The sequence below is a fragment of the Scatophagus argus genome, chromosome 4, assembly GCF_020382885.2.
Source record: "Scatophagus argus isolate fScaArg1 chromosome 4, fScaArg1.pri, whole genome shotgun sequence".
Lineage (NCBI taxonomy): Eukaryota > Metazoa > Chordata > Actinopteri > Scatophagidae > Scatophagus > Scatophagus argus.
This window is the reverse complement of record NC_058496.1, coordinates 10,735,574-10,759,363: the sequence shown is the minus strand read 5'-3', so window position 1 is coordinate 10,759,363 and position 23,790 is coordinate 10,735,574. Positions and strand designations below refer to the sequence as shown.

Genomic DNA, 23,790 nt, shown 5'->3' with positions numbered 1-23,790 from the left:
TATACACAGTGAAAGATGTCTGTCAAGGTCAGCATTTCAGGACAAAAAAGATGTAATTATTTTAAATGGAGCATGTAGCGGAGAGAAACTTCACAGTATGACGGTAAAAAGGATACGCAGGCTAGGGTGCTGTTTGCACTAATTTCAGGAACATAATAATTACATTACATAATATCCAGGTGTCCACAAATGGTGGTTACAGAGCTTTAATTTGAATATTTATTTATTTTTCTTTTCAGCATCTTTGCATAATAAGAAATATCTTGAGAACTGGGAAGAGGGTCAGAGCCAAACTGGTGAGGAGACCAAACCGTACACCAACATCGCAATGCATTAAATAAGGCCTGTGTGTGTGTGTATATATATATATATATATACTACATATTCCTGTAGTTGTGGGGACCAAAATCTGTTCACACAGCCACATTGTGAGGACTCACCTTACTTACGGGGACAAGATGCAAGTCCCCACAATGTAAACCACTGAATATTAGGGTGAATACTTGATTTAAGGTGAGGTTAAGGTTAGGGTTGTTATGGTTAAGTGGTGGTTAAGCCCCCAGGATATTAATCTAAGTTTATGTAATGTCCCCAAAAGTGTGTGTGTGTATTTGTGTGTGTTATATCAAAGCGTCTGTTCTAATTGTATGGTTGGCAAACATGCCACATCACCACTGCAGGGCACAGATGTTATACTTTTCAAAGAACACTTGCCCAATCTGACAGTCACCTGCTCCCTTGGCCCCATCTGAAAAAGCAATGTACCAAAAAGAAAGCCAGCCTTGTGTGTGCAACAAGGGCACATATAAATACAATAAATAAATATTAATTCACATATTTATTTTATTTTGTTACTTGTTTGGGACAATGTGCAATATACATGTATAAGGCGCCAGATACAATCTACCTAAAAACTAATTGTCGAGCAGGGTCCCTGATGAGCATAGAACTTGACGTACTGCTCAGAGTTCATTTCTCTGTGTGCACGGAAGCTCACATAAAGAGAATAAATCCATATTATTTAGTGAATAAACTGAATACACACTGAATGTCTCTGTACATAATCAAATGTGTCTGCAAACAGCACAACATAAAATCTTTCATTAATCTTTAAAAATTACTTTTTTGATGATTTTTTTTTTTTGGTAAACAAGTGGGAAAAAATGATGAAGCAATGACAGATTCAAGAAAATAAAAGATAACGCCCTCCTATCATTTTATTACTGCAGGATATTACTGAGCATCAGTAAGATTGAAATGAAAAGTAAAAAGAAAATAGAATCAAGTCAAAACTATTACAAGTTAAACAAAACAGTTCCATTAAAGAGACACAGAGTAACTCATCCTAACTACATGAGAAGAAAGATAACAGTAATTGTAAAAGTTAGAAAAGTTTTGTACTCCAATTAAATTTTGAAAAAAAAAAAAAAAAAATCTACAAAATGCTAATTGTTTCACTGCAGTACTTAATTTATATTTAATGCATTTGATTAACAAACTCACTTTCTGTTACAATGAGGTCAAAAACTGGATGTTTTTTTTCCCCCCACACAAAGTGCTGCAGTCTATTCTGAAAAACGTGTGTCTCTTCTCTGTTTGACATTTCAACTCCCTGTCACTCTGCACTTAAGAGACCAGAGAATAAATTCTATTCCGGGTTTGAATATAATATGTCTTTAGCTTTATCTTTGCAGAGCTGACATGTTCAGAACATGACTTTAGTTGAAAACCCACAAGAGTTCAATGTGTGTAATAGGAATATGAGTTTCAATATGAGTTCAACTGGTGGGGAAAAAAAGATATTCAAATTGTACAGAATCACCCTTGGGGGGACGTTGAAATGGAGTTCTATACTCACTGTGGTTAGCTTGTGGAAATCTGCTCAATTTCACAAAAAGGGAGCAAATTAAAAGATTGAAATGCAAATTATTCCCCACTTAGCCGCGCTTCGGAGCGTGCTCACACGGCGATATCAGCTATGTCTGCATATGCACAAAATACAGAAAGACTCTTTGTGCTTACGTGTACATATTGTGTGTGTATATTCAGACAGATAACAGATCACACTTTCCATCAGTTCATTTCACCCTTATTGTCCCTATGGAGGACAGTATGGCTCATGTTATACATCAGAACCAAAAGGGAAGCAGAGAGCATTTTGATGGCCTCTTTTTGAGAATTGAAATTAATTGGAAAAGGCAACTTTGTAAATCGATTTTTCTGCCAGATTGCTTTGGGTCTCCTTCTCTCTTGCTCTCTCTGTCTTGTCTTCTCTTGTTGGCTTTGAAATCTTGCTTGTAATGATGCTATTTTGAAAAAGAACTACATGAGTAAAGTCACTGGTGTGACCACCAGACCAACCTTTCCGGTATTTGAAGCCATAACATAACTGACTGGCTTCACTCAGAAACGCACACAGGAGTCTACAGTCTCCTGTCACGGGGAAGAAAGACATTGAAGTTTGTGTCGTCAATAAGTATTTTTGTTTTGGATAAAGTGTCGGGCATTGTTGACAAGGAAATTTTCTCTTTCTGTCCAATTCTGACTGTACCAATAGTGTTAATACATGTGTGATGTCAATAGAAAGTGGACAGAGAGCCTATGTGGTGCAGTCACTTTGAAAGCTAACAAACAGAAAAAATAAGCTTCTCAAAATCTCAAAATATTATGCAGAGAGATTCATTGTGATATTCATATTCTGCTGCCATGCATGCACATAGTTCAGTTTTTGAGCCGTGTTTTCTGGCCAACACTGGATGAATGCAACCAACTGGTCTGTGAGTTTACTGGTGCTGTAAAGTGCAGACATGCTACACTGGTTAAAACAGAAATGCTCCATTAATATCTAATAATTCCCAGTAGTTTCATGTTATATGTCCAGGTACAAATGAGACAAAATCTGGGGTCCGGACCACAGCCCATCTGTTAGTGACCTCGAGGGGATGGACAGGGATTATTGGAAGGTGTATTTTGGTCATTTTACTAACACAACGGTTGGTGCTAATTGTCAACTGATTTTACATCACATTAACCACATATATCATTTAGCAAACTTACCCTGAACATAACCACACTCACACACACTTGGGTATTTGTGTGTCTGCCCTACAGAGACACTCTGACCAACTTGCTGCATCATTGCTTGTAAACATTCATTAAAACTGGCTGCTTTTTGGGCCTTGGAGAGCTTTTCCTTATTCTCTGGAATAAATGAAGTTGGAGCAGCCAGTGAAGTTCCAGACAGCACCAGGGCAAGTGTGGAGACCTGCGATAAACCCCTGGCCTTATCCTGTGAGTGTGTGTGTGTGTGTGTTTGTTTGCATCTGTGGCTTAGCGAGGCAACTTCCTTATGCTCTCCCAGAATAGCTGGGGTAGGAGTACTCTGAATGTGTGTGTGTGTGTGTGTGTGTGTACACCATATGCAGAAATTGCATGACATTGGACTTATTACAGAAACGCTCATTTCTGCTCTTCTCTGCCCCTTTTTTTCAAGCTTCATCAGCACTTTTGCCTCCTTTTCACAGTTGAAAGGAACATAAAAATGATGGTGTCAGCAGAAATTTCTTTGAGCTTATTTACAGGCTGTGTTTCCGTGCTCGCCTCCTATATATGGATCAATACAATCTGTGTATAGTATAAGGGTTACAACAGCCAGCAGGAAGTCAAGGCTGTGCGTGAACATGCTTGTGTTCATGTGTATTTGGCACTTTTGTATATGCTTTCTGGTTTCTAAGCAGCAAAAAGGGTTTTTTTGTGCACCAGTGTACAGCCAACCCACAATATCTGAAGGTTGTTTAAAAGTGGTGATGGATGAAGCTATTTATTAATATCTCTTGCAGGTAGTCTTAATGTGAGAAAAGGAAACAAGAAACAAGAACAAGAAACTGTGTATTGGATTCTTAGTTACTGCTCGTTCAGGCTTCTGTTCAGAAATGTACCTTCTACCGTTCAAAGTGATGATGAATCTCAAAGTGCAAAAATGAAGGAAAAAAAAAAAGCTACGTAAAATAAAAAAAGTTAGACAAAAACTCTTCCAACTGTGATGAGTGTCTGAAACCCAGAGTAACTATGAATCTTCCTAATAAAAACAGACACCATACAAAGCTCGTCAGATTAGATCATCGGCTTTCTCATCTCTCTTTTTCTCACAAAAACACACACACACGGTGTCATGCGCACATGCTTGTCCACCACACACACACGCACAGTGAATTCAGCTAGCAGCTTCAGTACTGTGGTCTCATCAAAGGTGACGGCATGCAAACTGTGTCTTGTTCTATCAAACCAATAAGAGCACGGCTGCCTCTCTCAGTGCAACTTCTGACAGATGGCTCTCTCAGCAAGTTTCCCTTGACTCGGCGCGTGTGTGTCTTAGAGGCACACATACCCCATGAGTGCATGTGTATTTCCAAGCTCTTTTTGCTTGACAGTGATTGTGTTTGAGTTACTCATATTCAATTTTAACACTGTCATTCTCAATATTTCACACCTCGCAACCCTTACACCCCACCTCTCTGTCACTCCTCTCCAAAATCTTGTCTTGCTCTTCCTCTTGTTTTTTTTCTCAAGGGCAGCATGTCCACACTCACTGTGGAAATTTAGACAGAGCCGCATTAGCAATTGTGTCATACATACTGTATACACCAGACTCCTGCATCTTGCATCCAAATTTAATGTATCTTTAGGTCAGGTTCTGAATTTTAGGATCTATTAAAGGTGCTCTATGGAGTTTTTGACAGGCAGTAGCACTGTTTCACCTGTCAGCCCCAGTCTCAAAAACTGCACTTGAGGGACAGAGGTAATGAATAACAACACGTATATATGTGTTTCGCTGTACATTGGAGACTTCATTTACTGCTTTTGTATACAGCTAAATCAAGGGTTTCAAAAAGACAGTTTTCAAGTTCATTTTCATATGTGAAGGAAGTCAAGGCAAAAGGTTTACACAAGTTGAAGCAAGTTAAACAATAGGCCTAAGCAAGTAAAACAACAGGAAATTGCACATGAGCATTTAATATCCAGGAATTCACTTCATAGACACAACACTGACTCCTGTAATAAATTAGCCAGATTTTCACCATACATAGTCCAGCCATATGCCGGTTTTGTTTTTTTTTTTTCTTTCTTTCTTTTTTTTTTTAAACTGGACGCCAATAACATGCAATTTGCCATCATGCTCCCACTCTCCCTTTTTACCTCTGCAGACATCACATTTCCAATGAAAACTGATGTTTCCTCACAAACAAATGTGACTTATTGCTGCTGAGTGCACACAACAGAAAGCCATACATACAACCCCACATAATCCAACTAGTGTGCCATGGCCATGGGACCAAGATTAGTGTCCCTTTAATTCAACTAGTTAAGAGGAAAACATTCTGTTCATTATATTCCATCATGTCGCCCTCAATTTCAAATTTGTTCCACTTGGCCCTGCAGCAAAAATGTTAATGTAAGGCTGTTTATTATCTTGCATTTTAGCCACTCGCTGCAGTAACAAGAGCAAATGAGAGAATAGTCATGAAGAATGTCATGAAGAATTAATCATTGTAATTACAAACTTCATATAGTCTAACAGCAGGTCTAGTGTCAGCTGGGTACAAAGTTTTGCCAGTCCATAACAACATTAGCTGGGTTATCATAAAATGCTTGTTTGAATTTGCTTATAATTTTATCTCTCCTCTTTAATTGTAAATATCACCTATGCTCATAGAGGTTGAGTGAAATACAGTAACATATTATCTAAAGCAAGAAGTGATTGCTGTATAAAGATATGCTGACTAGATGAGAAGATGGGACTGTCAAACTCAACACTTAAAGAAGTCAAAGTTCTGTAAGGAAACTTTAAGAAGTATTTCATTTGTTTTTGATTCATGTGTGCATAGCCAATTCTAATCAAAAGAGAGACAATTAAATTATCCCTGAGTTCAACATTTTTTTAATTATCAGCCTAATCCTAAGGGTTGGGTTTGCCACACTCAAAGGCAGATTGAAAAACTGGCTGTCATGGGGATTTGCTGTATTAGAATAATCACATTAACAGAAAAAAGGAAAAACCTTATAAGTGTTTTTCTCAATAAAAATAATAAAATATAAATCACACTCTGCACATCACAGAGACACTGACTCTCACAGATTACCTGTTCCAGCTACCTGATCACCTTCACACTGCTTAATCAGAAGGCAGATGATGTTAATTTGCATTTGAATCACGTTTTGCTTTAAGTTGTCTTGAATTGTTTATGACGTATCCTTTTCTCCACAAACCTGACAGAATGTGGAGCAGCGGGATTATTTTTCTTGCCTTGTCTCTCTCTCTCTCGCTTGTAGTGTATTTATTTATAACACAAGCTAACATGTTATTTTGGCCACGGTGAACACTTGAGCTATTCTGTCTTTCTTCTCTATTATTGTATAGTCCTGCCTCAGCAGTCACTATAATGACTGACTGAGTGAGCACTAACAAGGTGTCTAACAAGGTGTGCAGCCCTCTGCTCTCCCACTGTTTTATCCCTTTTGACTGACCTATCATCTGTTCCTCCTTTTCTCTTTCTTCTTCCCTCTGGCTCAGCTGTTTTGGAGCCTTGTTAACATAAATGATCACATAAATCTTGCAATTATCTGGATTCATGGGGTGTTACTGAGGGAAATCAGGACTTCATTTTTTTGCCAAGCCTTTTGTTGATGAGCAAAAAAAAAAAAGCTAACAGATCTATACTTTGTTGTTGTTGTCTTTTTGGCAAGTGCTAGCTAAGGCTGCATGTCTTGTCTGAGTCAGTAGTATTTAAGTTGCTTAGTGTCCTTCATGTTGAAAGCCTGTTTTCTTTCTCTAGTTTACCCATAAGATACCCCTCGACAATATGCAAATTAATTAGAATTTCGAGAAAAAGTTACTCTGAGCACAACATCTATCAAGAAGTAATTACATCTCTTGTTTATTCCACTTGCATTCTGCTCAAAGCCTGACCTTTACAACACATTCATTTGAAAACAAATGTAATTCACTTTGTCTGTTTATCTGAGGCAGTTAACAACACAGAGCCCAAAATAAAGACGCCTGTATTACAATTAAGCCAACCTTCTCATTACTGTCCCTGCTAGCAACAGTTTCACTGACTTCCCAGTGAAAGAAACTGGGTAGAAAAAGACAAGCCAATTTCAGTGTGTGTCAGGGTCACTTTGACAGATATATATTTTGTGGGTGGTACAAATCTTCAGTCAGCATCACCACCATCTGCACAGTAAGACACACATGAGGATCAGTGTTATAAGACTTCTAATACTTGCGGCAAATCTCTCAGTCTATCCGTCCGAGTCTTTCTGTTTGCTGAATGTGACATTTACTGTGGTAGAACAGCAGGATGCATTTTGTTCATGCCACTTAGCCAGCATAATTAAACATTTAATGTAGAGGGAGAGGAAGTGAGAGAGGTCATTAACAGCATATGAGAGTCAACACATACATCATACCCCGAGATGTGTAGCACAAGCACACCCTGTTATATGAAATAGATATTTTAGCCGGCGGCAGCAGCTATGGTCTCAATCAGTAGGAGAGCTGTGAGGTAATTAAAGCTGAAGGCCAAATCTGTTGCTCCATGATGACAGTCAAAACAGAGACAGGAGTCATGTTTCCATTTTCAGTTGCTTAACGTGCCTTTCAGTACAAGGACAGAAATAGCTGAAATCACTTTCTTACACATTTTGTCATCTGTCATGTTCGCTATTATTTTCGCAAGCATAGAAATGTGTTAAAACAACCAAAATCCATCTTTTGGGTTGTAAATATTTATGTCTTTTCAACTTTGAAATCATATGTTTGCCATTTCATATGTCACCATACTATGAAGAATTACTGGAGGATGGCGGCAGCCAGTGGTAAAGTATTCAGTTTCCTAATTAAAGCAACTAAAATCATTTTTACCACATCAACAGGGGATTATTTACTTACATATGAAAGGAGCTGCTCATAGTGACAAATGCATAGAGAATTATCACCCGACTCTGCAGTCCCTTTCAGCTGGATGGTGCTTTGAACCATCTCCTCACTCACCTGGTAAAGCATGTACATAGGCTGAGTTTCTGAATTCCAACCCTCAACCCACTGCTGCACGTCGCGTGTCCTATTAATAAAGGTCTCTAAGCCCCCTTAATAAATAAATGAAAACCTGCGTATTCTATCTACATATTCTACACTAAGCACCGTAAGGAAAAATGTATCTAGCGCGTGCACAAAGTGAAGCATTTAGCAAAGAAAAGAAAGACATTTCCTTCAGATGTTGGTGCTAATGTTCCAGTTGTTGCTAAAGGGCAGTTTATCAATATCAATAATAAGAGAATACAAGTAAAGAAAAATCAAAATAAAGTAGGTCCAAGTACTACAAATAGTACTGACGTAAAGTAAACAAGTAAATGTACTTTGTTACTTTCCATCACTGAAGGATGGATGGGGTTATTGTGGATGGATGGCCAGATCGCATGGAGAACCAAAGGGATGAATGGGATGTGGCTTGACTAGTAACAGCTGGACCTCATCACATTTGAGCCGTAGGAAAGTGGTGAACAGAGGGAGGGCAAGGAAATAAAGGGGCAAGGACAAGTAGCGACTGTGACAGAGACAAGAGAGCACAGAGTGGAAACGGAGCAGGAGAAAGACATGCATTTAATGACACTGTTGAGGCACAGTCTTTTTTCACAGTGGTACATCTCAGTAGCCAGAAAGAGACCGCGTGACAGAGAGAAAGAAAAAAAAGGCAGGGATAGATGAAGAGATAGAGGGGCACAGTCAGGAGGGAAGGGCATCCGAAAGTTGGGTCCACTTCACAGCAGCACAACAGAGTCGTTAGAGAGGGATAATGGATTAGAGGGAGTCATAAAGAGAGAAAGACAGAGGGAAAAGGAGAAGAAGAGAGCAGGAAAATGATGATAACATTGGATTCCCAGCAGTATATGGCGCAGCAGAAACAGAGATAATGGAGGGAAGCAAGTGAGAGAATGGAGAGTGCTGAAAGTGAACACAACTCTCATGGAGAAAACTCAGCAGTAAGTAGAAAGAATTGGAGGATGGAGTGAACTGAGGGATGAAATACAAAAGGAGGGAGGAAGGAAACAAGGAAACAATTGGGTTTTCTCTATTTGGTGCTCCTACAAGGCTGCGAAAAGAATACAAACACTACCTTCTCTCACACACAGTTGTATTCGCTCACACAGACAGATAGATACGCAGCAGGGGACATTGGAAAAAAAAAGGAGGTGCAGAATGTCTGAGAGGGAAATTAAAAAACGAAGGGAAATACAGAGAGAGAGCGAGAGAGAGAGAGAGACTTGGAGCAGCAGATGGAGAGATGAAAGCGTTGATTATGGCCTATGGCCCTGACTGTGTGTTTGTGTTTGTGTGCCTGTGAAACGTTGTCATACAGTGAAAACAAGCCATTCGCAGTGTGCGTATGTGTGTGACTGTGTATGCATTTCCCACAAAGTTAGCTCTAATTGAAAGACAGCAGCACTCATGCTGACGGTGGGGCTGCATGCTAAGATAACACACACATATGTGCACCCACCCACAAAAACACAGTCTGTTTATCTGCAGCGTCTTTTTCCACCCCTACTGGTTAGGACATTAATTAGCACAGAACACCAGAGAGTGAGACAGAGAGAAACTGGGAGAGATTTGTGAAAGACGAATATTCAGTGTGACACCAGAGTTTTGCTTTTGACTGTTCTACTTCAGCTCAAACACTGCTGGCAAAAGTTAGGAGTCAGGGCAGGACGAAAAGGAAGTGGAGAGACGGTGAGACAGATGGAGGGAGACAAGGAGGTATCGAAACAGGAAATGGGATGGTGGAACAGAGTAATGCGTTCTGTCTCACACCCTGTCTCTCTTAGTTTAATTTTCCTCTCTCTTCAACAAGTCTGACTCACTTTACAGTACCTTTCTCCTTCCTACACAAGTTACACGTCAGCAGAAATGCCTCCGTTGACTGCCAACTTGTCTGTCGCGCTTTCTGGCTACTCGCACATTTCAGTGACTGCAAAGTTGATAATCCATTTGATGACTGCATCCACTTTGGTTTTCTTTTTGCTTTGAGAATGCAGATATGCATCAAAAATAAATAAATAAATAATTGTAGTAATGATTTAATGATGATTTAAAAAGTTAGTACTGCTGTTGCTGCATTTTCTCTCAGGCTGTAGAACATATTAAGAAACACCTGCGGGCCTGTCAGACCCTGAACTTTCTGTCTAAAGCGTTCCCAGAAAGCTCTTTCTATTGAAAGACTGTTTTCTTTGGACTATTAAATTATCATTTCATGGCTTTTACTGCTATTTCTGGCTTCCTTGTATTTCAAGCTTTCTTTCTTCCTTTTTGGCACTATGTTTTTCTTTTAGCACTTTGAGGTTTACTTTTAATGAAATGAATCACATATTATTGCATTGTTATTACATTTACTCAGAACATTCAAATGAATTCTCCAGATGATGTAAACACAGTAACAAATGGTCATTTTAATTAACCCTTGGTTTTATTCTGTCACCAATATCTGTGGAAAATTATGTTTAATCCACTTTACAGGCTGTAATTTAAATAGTACTATCAACTTCTTGACGAATAACACAAAGGTTTTAATATGTTCAAGCACATTATTCTTTTCTTGCTGGTATTACTGTAACAATTATCCAAAACACTGTTTGTAGTACACACTTTGCATCAGCACTTCTGCTCAGCTTGTTGAAACTTCTGTCTGAGGTACGACAACTTCTTACCACACTTTCTACAGCTCCTCTAAACTGCTGGAGGCTGTCTTGTTTTCTATCTTCCTGAATTCTTGCATGTCACGCTGTTCCTGCTCTACCTCCACTGACTGCCTGTGGTGGCCCATATCAAATCCAAAACCTGGTCTGCCAGACAGCAAATGAGCACACATTCCCGTCCCTCCAGGCCATGGTCTGTCCAGGCTCTACATTCCAGCTTGTCAATGCCCTGCACTCTGCTAATGCTGTCTGCCTGACTCTCCTAATAATGTGATCTGGTAATCACTCATCCCAGCCTCGACTCCCCTCCCTCCCCCTTCCTCAGAAAAATATTGGAATGACCTTCCCACCTCAGCCAAGTCCAAAGAGTAACCCAACTATAGCTGAAAATTAATCTCCTTAGGAAACATTTCAAGTCTTCTTTAAATCACATCCTCTCATCATCTCCTCTACACACACATTTACATTCGGCCAACTTCATTCGGTCTCCAGCTCTTATTTGTCTGTGCAGTGAACTGCAAATTAATTTTCCCATATTGCCACTTGTCTCGCTGTATGTTCATTGCTGAAATAACGATGAACGAATGTGTGGTCTGCTTTTAAAAGAACAAAAGCAGAAACGATATGAACAACATCCTGGAAGGTTGTGTGTTGATAAATGGTGTCTTCCATTGGCCTGGTGGCTCAGATGCATGTTTCAGAGTTGAAGTTGGACAGTTCATATTGTACATGTAAATGCTATATTATATTTTCTATGGCTCATTCATTACTCTTTTGTACCAAATATAACTTGATTATATAGTTCTCTCCTTCAGTATGGTTTACTGCTCTTTAAAGTATGTACAACTCATGATGTGGCTGATGTGGTGCCTGACCTTGTTCTGATGGAGCAAGCTATCCACCTTTTACACCCTTTGTCTGATGATTGCATGTAAAGTTAGCACTGTATACATTTGTGTGCAATCTTCTTTTCCGCCTTCTTTCAAAAATTGGATGTAAACAGTCACAGCTTTTTTTTAATTTAAATCAATAATAACTGTTGGCTCAAAACACAGAGGTTATTATGTATGCATGTGACTTGATATTTTTCCTGCAGCACACTTTAAAAATATGTGTTTTTTTCAAATTTCTATTAGGCATTTTATGTAACAGTTAACACAATATAGAATCAACCAGCAGAGTTTGTCAGATGCAGTCCTTCCCACTGTGCGTCTTTACCTTTTCCCCTCTCCCCCCACTCCCTCCCACTCTCCTTGAGACCAATTAGACATATCTTATAGTACAGACATTTTTTCCCACTATTCCCATTCCCTCTCCTGCTTCCTTTATGTGTCTCTGTGGCACAAACAGACAAACAGTAGACTCAGAGACCTATGGGTGAAGTTGTAAACAGACAGTCAACTGGCTGGAGTACTCAAAAGAAAAAAAAACTGAGAATCACTGCGACGAGGAAAGTGAGGTGAGAGGGAGGGTAATGAAGGGAATGTAAGAAGAGAGAAAGGAAGACGGATGAATGGAGGAAGGCAGAAAGGATGACAAAAGGACACAAAGCAAAAGGTGAAAGGCAGAAGAGGAGAAGTATAAGAAAGAAAGAAGCAAGTAAAGAAAGGAGAGGGGTTGAGAGAAATCAGTAAACCCTCTGCATCTCCCTCTCTCTATTTGAAAGTGACACAGCCAAAAGCAAAGCTCCAACATCATGTTTGACTATTCGCTCTCATCACTCATCTCCAGCTCCCTCCTGCTGTGGGTGTGTGAACCTGTGCATCTGAATCAACTTTCCCTAAGGGCAATATTTCAGGGTGAAGCACAAAGGTCTGGGACATTACACAGGTGCTGTGAGGCAACTGTTGTACGAATATTCAGTGTATCTGCATGCGTGAGTGTGCGTGTTAATGTTTTTGACACAGACTTTCTGAACCTTTTATTAAACCTGTCTCTTCAAAACAGACCTAATTTCTCAGTCAAATATATACTTATATTTTATATTTTTTCTCTTGTATAGTCCCCCTTTCAGTGTCTCACCGTGGGATACACCACCCTCATGTAGTCACGTAACCATGTACAATTGTGCCAGACCTAAGTGGCTGCCAACTGTGATGTCTATATCAGGGCCCTCTGCCTTTATATGCTATATCATTCAATGAAATCACTTCAGCAGCTGAGCCACTCTGCACCTAGGCTAACTAGCTTAACTGTCCTCAGACCAGAGCATGTCCCAGAGTTCCCCTGGGCCCTGCTTCCCTCTCAGTAATCTGTGAGCTTGCAACTCAGTTAGTTCATTCCAGCCAGGAGATGAGATGGAGTTCAAGTGCAAGATGGTTCAGTGTCACACTTAAGCATGCATCTTCATTATGTCTATGACAACTATTTGAAGACAGCAGCACTGTTTTAAATGCTAAAACAATTTCTTCTATTACACTGAGGGCATTATGGGCTGGTAAGAACAGACAATAGGACCACCACAGTGACCTATAGCAACTGTCAGGGGGGGTCGGTTTTCTCAACAGTTGCACACTGCTCGTCTCCTGCACTGATTCCCACACTCTCAGGGAAAAGACATTTCAACTCCCAACCAGATCAGCTCACCATATGGGCCTGACCTAACTTAAGCAACTGGGCTGTCACAGAAGGTCATTACTACTACTTCAGAATGAAAACCATCATCAACCAAATCTTTTTATGACTGTGAGTGGAGAGTGTTTGATGAATGCTATGCCAAGCCACATGAACCACTCAACGTTCAGTTATTTTAATTCTGCCCTTTCTGCAGAACTGAATTTACAAAGAGACATTTTTCTGCTATCAAGCTGTATTTTCTTGCTATTTTATGTTGCCATGGGGGTTCTGATAGTAAAATGGCCATCCAGCCAGGGGGAGGCTGGATGGCCATTTTACTATCAGAACCCCCATGTTTGTCAGTGTATGAAACTTGAACAGAGACACCAGCTCCAAGCCAATGTCATTCTCTTGGGATTTGACTGTAGTTCTGGAGGCTCTCTCCAGCCATCCATTCAGCCACTCAAAAACACAGACATGAAAATGCTATCTCTAAAGGTGGCTTTGCTGTTGGCTTTAGCCGCTGCTGAATGTGTGAGTGATATTCACACTCTGTGCATCCTACTCGCACATGGTTGATCCCTGGGAACCTCAGGGGGACCTTGAAGCCTGATACTGCTTTCATCCCAAAGGCAGTCGATCCTTGCTCACCAGTGGACCTGGCAGCTTTTCAGCGGCCACCTTACCAGTCTATGAAATTGCACCAGTTGCATGTGGTGTCCACCAGTTCACTCTTTGCATAGATACCTAGCAGATAGATAGATTGATAGATTGATCGACAGATAGATAGATAGATAGATAGATAGATAGTCCACTATCAAAAACTCACTTCTCACTTGATACACTGACCTTCATTCTACCATTGGCCTTGCAAGCTCTTGGGCCTTGTCCAGGATAATTGTACTGTAACTAAATTGTCATCTAATTAGTAGTTTTATAAGTGGCATGTCACATTTCTGAGCCTTGCTCATGGTGTCCTGAGCGTGGGCTCCTTGGTGAACCTGACAAAGCCAGCCTCTTCTGCGTAAGGGCGACTGGTTGTCAGTCAATGAGTCAGTGAAGCTCTTCTGGCAATAAGGCATGAGTGAGATGTCTCACTGCCCTTTCTGCTCCTGGGGCGAAGTGCTTTGAATGACAAGTGACCGTGTTGGTCATTTACAAAGCACAAGGCCCTGACGGGAACCTAAATTAACAGTGGGTCTGAAAGAGGAGATCCCTGCTTTTAAAAAGAGCTTGCAGGATGGAAGAAGACAACATACCAAGTGACTTTTAAAGCTAGTGAAGGTCAGCCCACTTCGCCTTGTGGCAGTAATATGTTCATGCTCAGTTAATTTTGAGAGAGATATTTCTTGCTAGCCAGATCAGAAATGAATTACCCATGGCTACAGCACATCTCTTCTCACATGAACATGATGCACCTGGTGCCATACACTTGTATTGTGCCTTACATACTCAACACACAAACATACGCACCAATGCATACACACACACACACACACACACACAAAGACAAGCCCACTCTTGAAGAATTAGATCCTTGCTTTCCCTCTTTTTTTCTCTCTAATGATGCCATGACTAAAATGTTAATTACAGCTAAGAAGAGAAACGATTGCGAATATATAACAGCAATTAGCATGTATCATCATCATCATTACTACCATTAGCTGCAGCACAAGATGGAGGATTATTTACCAAACGGTGGAATGCTCATCAGTTGCTCATTCAGAGCCAGAAATGTTTCACACGCAGTTTAAAAAAGAAGAAGAAAAAAAAAAAAAGAATCTCACCTCCTAAAATTTGCATAATTAATGTAGCTTAAAAAATTAACCATTGAGAATCCTGGAACATAATAGCAAAAGCGCACGGTACTCATCAGAAGATAGCAATGTATTTATCATGCTACAACCCCCCCCCCGCCCCCCCAAACACACACACACACACACACCCACACACACAGATGCTAACAAAAGAATGAGCCTATAAATATAAACATTTTTAGAGTCTCTTTCATTTTTCTCTCAATAGACCTATGGATACCAAATGAAACACACAAACCAGTTGGAAAACAGATATAACGCACAGACACATTCATGTTATTTCCCTCTTCCCATTGCCCTTTCCTCTCCCCGTCATGGCTCTATTCCTGCACTGATGAAACTTAAATCCTTCCCTAGGTGTCAATTGTCTTTGCACAGCCCAGTGGATTCTGGAAAATCTTTGGGTAGATAACCAGGATTAGGTCATTATCCTCCACTCAATCCATGTGGAACAAAACCTCTCCTCCCTTTTGTTCTCATTTTACTATTGTGCCCAAAAATGAAAGGTCAATCCACACTTATGAGACCCAGAGGACTGCTATTAAATTCAAAATTCTAATTTTTGACATTAGATTGCTTTGGCAATCATGTTTTTTTCTTCTATAATTCCCTCTCTTCCCATTATCTCTCTGTCTTTTACCTTTGTGATGAACCCTGCAATTAAAGTATGCTGCAAAAGCTGATATCCCTACGGCAAAATATTAAACAACACAACTGTGTGTCTTCTGGTTGCCAGCTGTGGTAGGAATCATAAACTATGAAAATCTGCAGATAATGCTGGGAATCCCATTACAGAGCCTGACTTCATTGAAAGGGAAGCATGATTGACCCATAACTGTGTATATATATATATATATATAGACCAAAGTATTGGGAGATGCCTTTTTCATTTTTGAATTCAGGTGTGGTGTGGAGTTGTTTTTCAGCTTCCAGTGAAGGGAAATCTTAATGCTTCACCATACCAATACATTTTGAACAACGCTAAACTTACAATTTATTATTCACTCATTCATTCATTCATTCATTCATTCATTCATTAGACGGTCTCTCCCGTTTTTCAGCCTCTTTATCCAAGTTCTTGCTTACCTTGTTGTACAAAGGAGCCGTACACAAACCACATGGAATTGTACAGTGTTGTAGAAGACACAGATCCCATGGGTAGCCGGGGTGGGTTGAGCCAGTTGAGCAAGTACACCAGGATGCCAATGAGGAGAACAGTTCCCGCGATGCACGCCCACAGTGACAGGTCGAAGGGCGCCAGGCAGGCAAACATGTCCACAGTGCGTTCAGCTTTGCGCAGCAGAACACCCACAGAATAATCCATGTAGCGTGTGGTGAAGTCTACAACACTCTCTCGCTCAGGCGTGATGGTCAGGGCAGAAAGTCCAACATCGGCTCGCTGCAAGAGGCAGATGGGTAAAAGAGGAATTTCAAGAATCTGCCACCACATAAACTAATGCAAAGAAACTTTACTTTGACTTGGAAACGTCTCGTCTGCTGATAGATAAACAAAATGAGGTTTGCTTTTCAACAATACATATAGTTTTTCTTTTATTATTATTATTATTACTGAATGATGCGTTTTGTTACTTTCAAAAAAGTGATCTTGGCACACTTGTATGCTGACAAATGACTAGGAGATAAAGCAATGACAAATCAGCTCCAGCATACTGTGAACACTCTGAATGCAGATAATGTATTTCTCCTCACATAGACTGACAATGATCTTCAAAGCATCTTAAACACTGTGTGTCACTTCAGTGGTAAATACAGACTGAAGATAAACAAAGATAAAATTGAGGTCTGAAAGAGGAGGATACCCAAAAGTCAGTATGATATTCTTATAAATGTGCATTATGCTCTGTTTTTCCTCTGCGCTACACATGAGTATGTAAGTCCTGTTTTGTAAGCCCACTGTAAAGCCAGCATGAACTGGGCATCCTTTGATGTACTACTTTTGAATCATTCATTCATTACTCCATTGATCTGCTTTTGTGTCAGTGTGCCGCCACAAACATTTAAGGCCTTTCTCTTCACTTGTAATTCTTGGAATTTTTAAGAGACAACTAATGATTGCTTTAATTATTTACACGTAAAGTCTTTAGGATGAAAAAAAAAAACTGTCAGTGAAAGTCTACTAAGACAAGAAAACTGGCTGAGCTCAGCTGAAATGCAGAAACAATGATGGCTAATTAAAATGTTTTTAGTCCCCAGTGCTTGGCTAGCAGCTGTAGACATCTGCTTGAACCATAACAAGGAATTAAGATGCTGTTGCGAGTGTGTGCATGTGTGTTTGCAATCTATACTAGAGTGAGAGATTGCAGTTTATGAATTTGTTCAATAATGAGATTTTCTTTGTCGCTAGAAACAACTGACAGAAACAAGTTAGGTGATTCTCAAATGCTAAACCATACAGCCACTGTAAACACACACAACCACGCACACACTGATAAAACACTATCACGCACTTGCATGCTTACCCACCACATACAAAACAAACAAAAATTTTAATCCACTGTAGGCAAAAAAAAAAATCTGCTAATTTCACAGTCGAGTGAGGAAACAAAATGCTTAAATGTGCAGAAATTGTCACTTACACTGCATAAGAAGAATATTGGGATAAACCCTGCAGGATGCCTGCTGGTTGACACAACATGACGATACATGCAAGTGTGCATGTGTGTGTGTTTGTGTGTGATGTGTGAGTAAAGATGAACCGCCACACAGACTGCTATGGTCAGTCCACACAGAAACTTCCAGAGGGCACACAGGGTAATAATTATCTGGTATAATTGGGTTTTTGGAGAGATAAATCTTGTTGCTGACTGATGGGGAAAACAAAATTATCTGCATGTTCAGTTTATTCACAGCAGAGGCTGTGAATAAATATGCATTGTGCTCAAAGCATTTCTCTATCATTTTGTGAGCTGTTGCATTGGGGAATACAAAGACTGAACACACCACAAGTATAGAAGGTCAAGGGAAGGACAACAGCCTTTAAAAGAGTTTAAGCTTGACACACAGCCATAAGAAAACAATGTGTCGAAGACATGGAAAGTCTCTGAATAAAAGACATTGCTGACGATACAAAAATGGACATGACCTATGGAGAATGAACAAAATGTAGAGCAGCTTAGTACAGTTCCAGTAGGATATCAAAGTGCATTGTACACACATGCATATATGAGCATGCACTCGCACACAATGGTAATTAAAGACCATCTTAGTCTTTGTTGAATAAAAAGGTATGAGGATGGTCGAATTGCTGTAACAAAGAATCTACTTCTGCCGTTGTAGGTTTTTTTCTGTTGTTGAATCAGTGTCTCGAAGTGTAACGTGTGTTCCGTTTCAGGCTCATCTCACGCCACAACAGCATTTTATGAGAGAGAATTTTAACAGTTACCTTGTTCCACTGACATCTAACGGTTGAAAGTTAAACCACACCTTATATTAGCTGTGTCCAAATTCCATTCTGCATTTTTAGTGTGGTGTATGTATTCATTAGTCTTGAAGAAGATAAATTCTAACTTTCAGGATGCAAGATATTTTATCCTTCAGCCTTCTGGCATGCTATGCACATAATGTTTAAATTGTGACTGTTGTACCTAGGTAAAGTATTCCTTTAATCTATTCTTCTATCTTCTATTTAGTTCGTGTATTAAATGTAAAATGTTGTTATGACTGCCTTGGCCTTGTTGAGTTCCATTTTAGTAATCTATAAATTATTTTGGGGAGAAAGTGACAGTGAGAAACTGAGCTGAGCTACAAGCTTTATGCTGTTGGACACTCATGACAACACCAGAGCAGAGCGGGTCTATGAAATCATGAGCTATTTGGCAAATTCAGATGTTTCTTGTAATTTTTTCCATGTGTTTACTTAGAATTAGTCCCTGTTGCAAAATAAACTGTGCTCTTTGTATCTATTCTCCACAAAGGAATATAGTGCAAAATCCCTACATGTACTTTAATGTTTCATTGCAGTATTGATTCCAACGTGTTTCACTTTGGAGTAAAGATACAAAATCTTGAGTTATTGTCACTAACAGACTGCAGACATTTGAAAGGTCGTCTTTATTTCATTCATTTGTTTCTGCAAAGATGAATAGATGGATTATAATAGCTATATAATAGCTACTATTCAGACAAATTAATCTTAAATACTTTAAAAATACATAAAAAATAGAATAGCATAAAGTAAACAGAGTGCAAACAGTTTGGTTTAGAATATATGATGTGATAAAAGAATATATAAAAACATAATCTAGGCTGATTTAAACATTTAACATTGCAAACTGGTTTTATCTGTCTTGATAAAACAGTATAAGTTAGCTTGTCATTGAACGTAAACAACGGCGTGGTCGGTGTATTTGTACGTAACTGATGGTATATTTTTCAGACTTCAGATCTTAATATAAAAACCCATTTCTATGCAGTAAAACTGATTTGTTTCGGTCAAGTGGCAGAGTGGCCAAAAAGAAAATCATATTTCTTTTGTTGTGCTTTGTATAGTGAACATTGACAGTAGTAAAACACAGCTGGTTTGAATATCTACTCCAGTTCAGGCGAGTGGTAGATGGATGATTATGCATACATGTACACACACACCAATCCACAAATATAATCGCTGTGCTGGCAAATTTGTTTATCACAGAAGAGTGGACTATTGGCTATAGCGGAGATATGTACTCTCCATGTGCTGCTTTAGTCTCTGCTATGTGATAGGCTGTTAGATCTATGCATGTTAAGGAAAAATGTCAAAAACGTTATCAATCGTAACAATCGTTATCATTTTACATTTATCCCATACTTTTTTGAGTTATTACTACTCTTCCACTGAAGAAGTTTATGTGTTTGTCAATAGTTACACGCTAAGTACTTAAAGGATGTCAAATTGAACCGAAAAGCTGCAGTGTTTTCACCAGTCACATCTCTTCATCACATCTCTGAATCTTTGAAGTCTGCCTCGTTAGTTCTCTTCAGACCACATGCGGCAATAATTAGCAAATAAGCTTCTGAATTCCCCTCTCTAATGTTAAGAATTGATTAGACTCATTTAACCTGTTCAAAGATCTGAATTAAAGGCATAAAGCTATTGGAGCTATTGCTGTGCAATATTATTTTTCATTATTATCTTTAAATCTTTTAATTGTTCCTGCAGTGCCACTATTGGATTAGTTGATAAAACAAGGCACCTGATAATTGTATGAGGTCATGAAATTTATTAAATGAAAAACAGCAAAAAAACATCAACCCCCTTAAGGCACTGCTGGTGATTGTGTTGCTTCATTTAATATTTCATGAGATTTTGGGGTTCCATGTGTTGGATTTTAAGTTATTTGTTATTTGAAAAAATATATGCAACCAAGTCTCTGTTTCAAAAACTGCTATGAGCCTGGTATATATCAGTGGCCTGTGTCACAAAGCTGTTAAGATTTTATCCAGATAAGTTGATGGATTTACTCACACACACTCCTCAGACCTATGCCACTTATGAATCCAAGGCTATTGCTTTTCATGAACGGTAGCAGATGTTAGGTTGTTAAATTGAAGCCTTTTTTATATTACCTTAAATATTTAAGTAGGCTTCCCCATAGCAGTGTTGTGTATGTAAAAATGTGTGTGCCACTAAGATAACTGTCTAACAACATAATTTGGTTTTGAAATATTTGAATATATATATTTCAGATATAATTTGAATATACTCAATGTTTTTTTTTTTCTTGAATTGTATTTTTGTGTTTGAGTGTGCTGATGCTTTTGTGCGTGTACATAAATAACTTTCTCCTCACCTTGAAGACCAATTCGCCAATCAGTCCGTTCCACTGGCCGTCAGGTTGCAAGCTGCCGTATTTGTGGTCCGGTGCAACGTAGATTTCATACTTAAAGCCCAAATAGTTGGACAGGGCATCCAGGACGTCAATGGAATAACCCTGGTACTTCTTTGGTTTTCCCAGAACGTTCTCTGACACCATAACAAACGGCTCCTCCTGGAAGGCAAAGATCAATCAGCCTGTCAGTAAGTCAGTCAAAGAGCCAATCAATACACCATCCATTCAACCATTAAATCACCCAATTACTCAAATGGCCATTATACCGCCACAGGTTCTCACTCTAAAAGATGGGAGATTGCCTGCAAGAGCCTAAATTACACATCACACAGAAGGTAATTTTTAACACATTTTTATTCACACTTCTAGTGTTATTGTCAATAAGTTCACAACCTTCTCTCTGGAGTTGCAAGAAACATCTTGCGTGGTTAGATAAAATTCTTACCAATAATAAAATCAAAGCTTTTTATGTTTTAAAACCTACATGGTTTACACCGGCTCACAGTCTTGTTCTTCCTCTTTAATGGCACACTGCTATCTTTGAAAGTTGCCTCACAACCCTGAACTCTCAATATGCATTACCATCCTGTGGGGTTGGGTGAAAATGGGATTTGTCGCCCCCCTGATATGTGAAATGTCACAGCCGAGGTGAAATCTCACCCCTGTGGGTGAAATGTGTGTCACATCCCTTTGTCTTGTGGCATGCCTTGGCTGTCCTTGTAGTATTTGAGACACTAACAGCACTACACTACAGTGCCTCTAGTGGCCCAGAACTCAACAGAATATCTTAATAGCGCAGTTACAAACTGTAAGAACTGGAAACTGCAGAAAATGAAGCATCACCAGTGGCACATTCGACCAATATGGTAAAAATAAGTAAATAAAGTAAAAAAATTAGTGTTCTGATCAGAAATGATTGTGCCTTCTGTTGTAACTGTAAAGGCAAACCAGATGCTAACAAATGTACAACACAGATGCAACAACATGATGTACTTTAGATATGTACATGTGTTTAAATTCTTAGCTACACTAAGGGCTTTCCTTTTTGACTGCCTTTTCATGACTCCAATAGAAAAACAAGACATACCCCACAACGTTATTTTGGTGAGGATTCCCGACTCAGCTTTCCTTTTATTCGCACAGGGAACCACGTTTCATAATTTATTTAAAACATAACCTATTTAACATTTTCAAGTGAATTAAATTGTTGAAAATCAATAATCGCCTCATGCAATTCAGCAGGTTTGTTTTTTTATTGGTTCGTTTTTAAATGCAGCTGGGATAGCTGAACCTCTTGTTTATCGATATCACAATGACATCTAAAAGGCAGCTTACTGTTGGGGTTAAATGACATCCAGCAAAGCTGACATTTTAGGCAATTAAGTGAGCACAGCGCAAGAAGGTATTATTTTTTTAACAAACATAGCAGGAAACTAGAAGTATGTTTGCTTTTATTTACTGTGCTTGGATTGAGTGCTTCATCAAGGAGGTTTCTTTTAAGCTCTTGTCTGTTTCATCCCACTTTTTCTCTCCTCTTCAATAAAATCCCTATTGATGAGTGAAATGTTTTAGGCCAATATGTCTTGCAGATTTATGAGAGCCTGTGTGTTATTGACTGAATACTGGCTGCACATTAAGCACACGCATACAGACACATACATACACACACACACACGCAGGCTATGCTACGCACTAACTTGCCAGTTTCTAATCCTTGCCTGCTGCTACTGTTCAATAAGCTATTAGGCAGTGAGTGGACACGCATGCCAAGTCCCTGTCTCACCACAACCATCCATCAATCAAGGCAGGAACACCCACTAACACACACGCGCATAGATACTGGATTATTCCTCAGGTGTCACTGATTGCTCTCCTGTGTGGGTACCTTAAAAACAAACAAACATGGTGGGAAAAATATATCTGACTCTGTTGTACTGTTAAACCAACACAGTTTGCCATTTGCAGAGGCCTTAATACTCGCAAATACACCTTTTAGGTGAATGTGTACATGGGAACCTCATTTCGATTGGTAAATCCTGCATGACATAGCTATAATGACATTTTTTGTAATTTAATTGGTACTGCTTAAGACAGGGGAATATAGATATGAAGGTTTCGTAATCACCTGTTTCGTCAATATACATACAAGGTTGGAAGAATATTCTATTCAGGCACTTCTTCATTTCATCATTGTATGTTTTATATATGAAGGGCAAAATGCATCTTGAGGAATCTTAATAAGTTAGGTAACTGTAGGGATGCTTTATCATTACCAAAGGATGAAAAAGAAAAAAGAATGACAAAAATTCAGCAGCAGAGATGCATTTGATGGTCTTAGATGTGATGGTCCAATTGGCATTCCAAGTAAACAAGCTCAGTGTTATATGGTGAAAACATACTAAAGCACATGTGCCCATGTTGTACACATGCATGTAGATGCATACACACATGCCCACCCACACAGGTTTCCTAGCGAACCATTTAACACACCACCAATAGAAGCAACAAATCAATACAAGGCAAGAGACTGTGTATGTGCAGCTCTGTGTAGGTGTGGGCATGTGGAGGTGGGAGTGTTTGAAAATACTGAAAGTGTTTCGTAGGTACAGGACTAGGAGAACAGAATATATAAAAGCACCTTGTGTCTCTCTGAGTCTCAAAGTCAGCCCACGACTTTAGCTTAGCTCAACGTTCTCTGGCAAGAGCACAGGTTGTTTGATACAGATGTCATTTCAAGTTGGCTGTACAATACATGACAGTTCTCTCCTTCACTTAGGCATCAACATGAACCATTCCTACACCTGACAAGATGAATGCCCCACTTGCTGGACTGCCAC

General features: G+C 39.3%; 1 protein-coding gene across 3 annotated transcripts in view; it reads right to left on the bottom strand.

Moving 5' to 3' along the window:
* grid2 (glutamate receptor, ionotropic, delta 2) overlaps window positions 1-23,790 on the bottom strand; it is a 427,565-nt gene that overhangs the window by 75,850 nt on the left and 327,925 nt on the right. For all 3 annotated transcript variants that reach the window (XM_046387650.1, XM_046387649.1, XM_046387652.1), the window contains 2 exons: window positions 20,915-21,112; window positions 16,212-16,524 (listed from right to left, as the gene is read on the bottom strand). In XM_046387650.1, coding sequence (XP_046243606.1) covers window positions 16,212-16,524; window positions 20,915-21,112 — 511 coding nt within the window. The remainder of the gene's footprint in view (window positions 1-16,211; window positions 16,525-20,914; window positions 21,113-23,790) is intronic.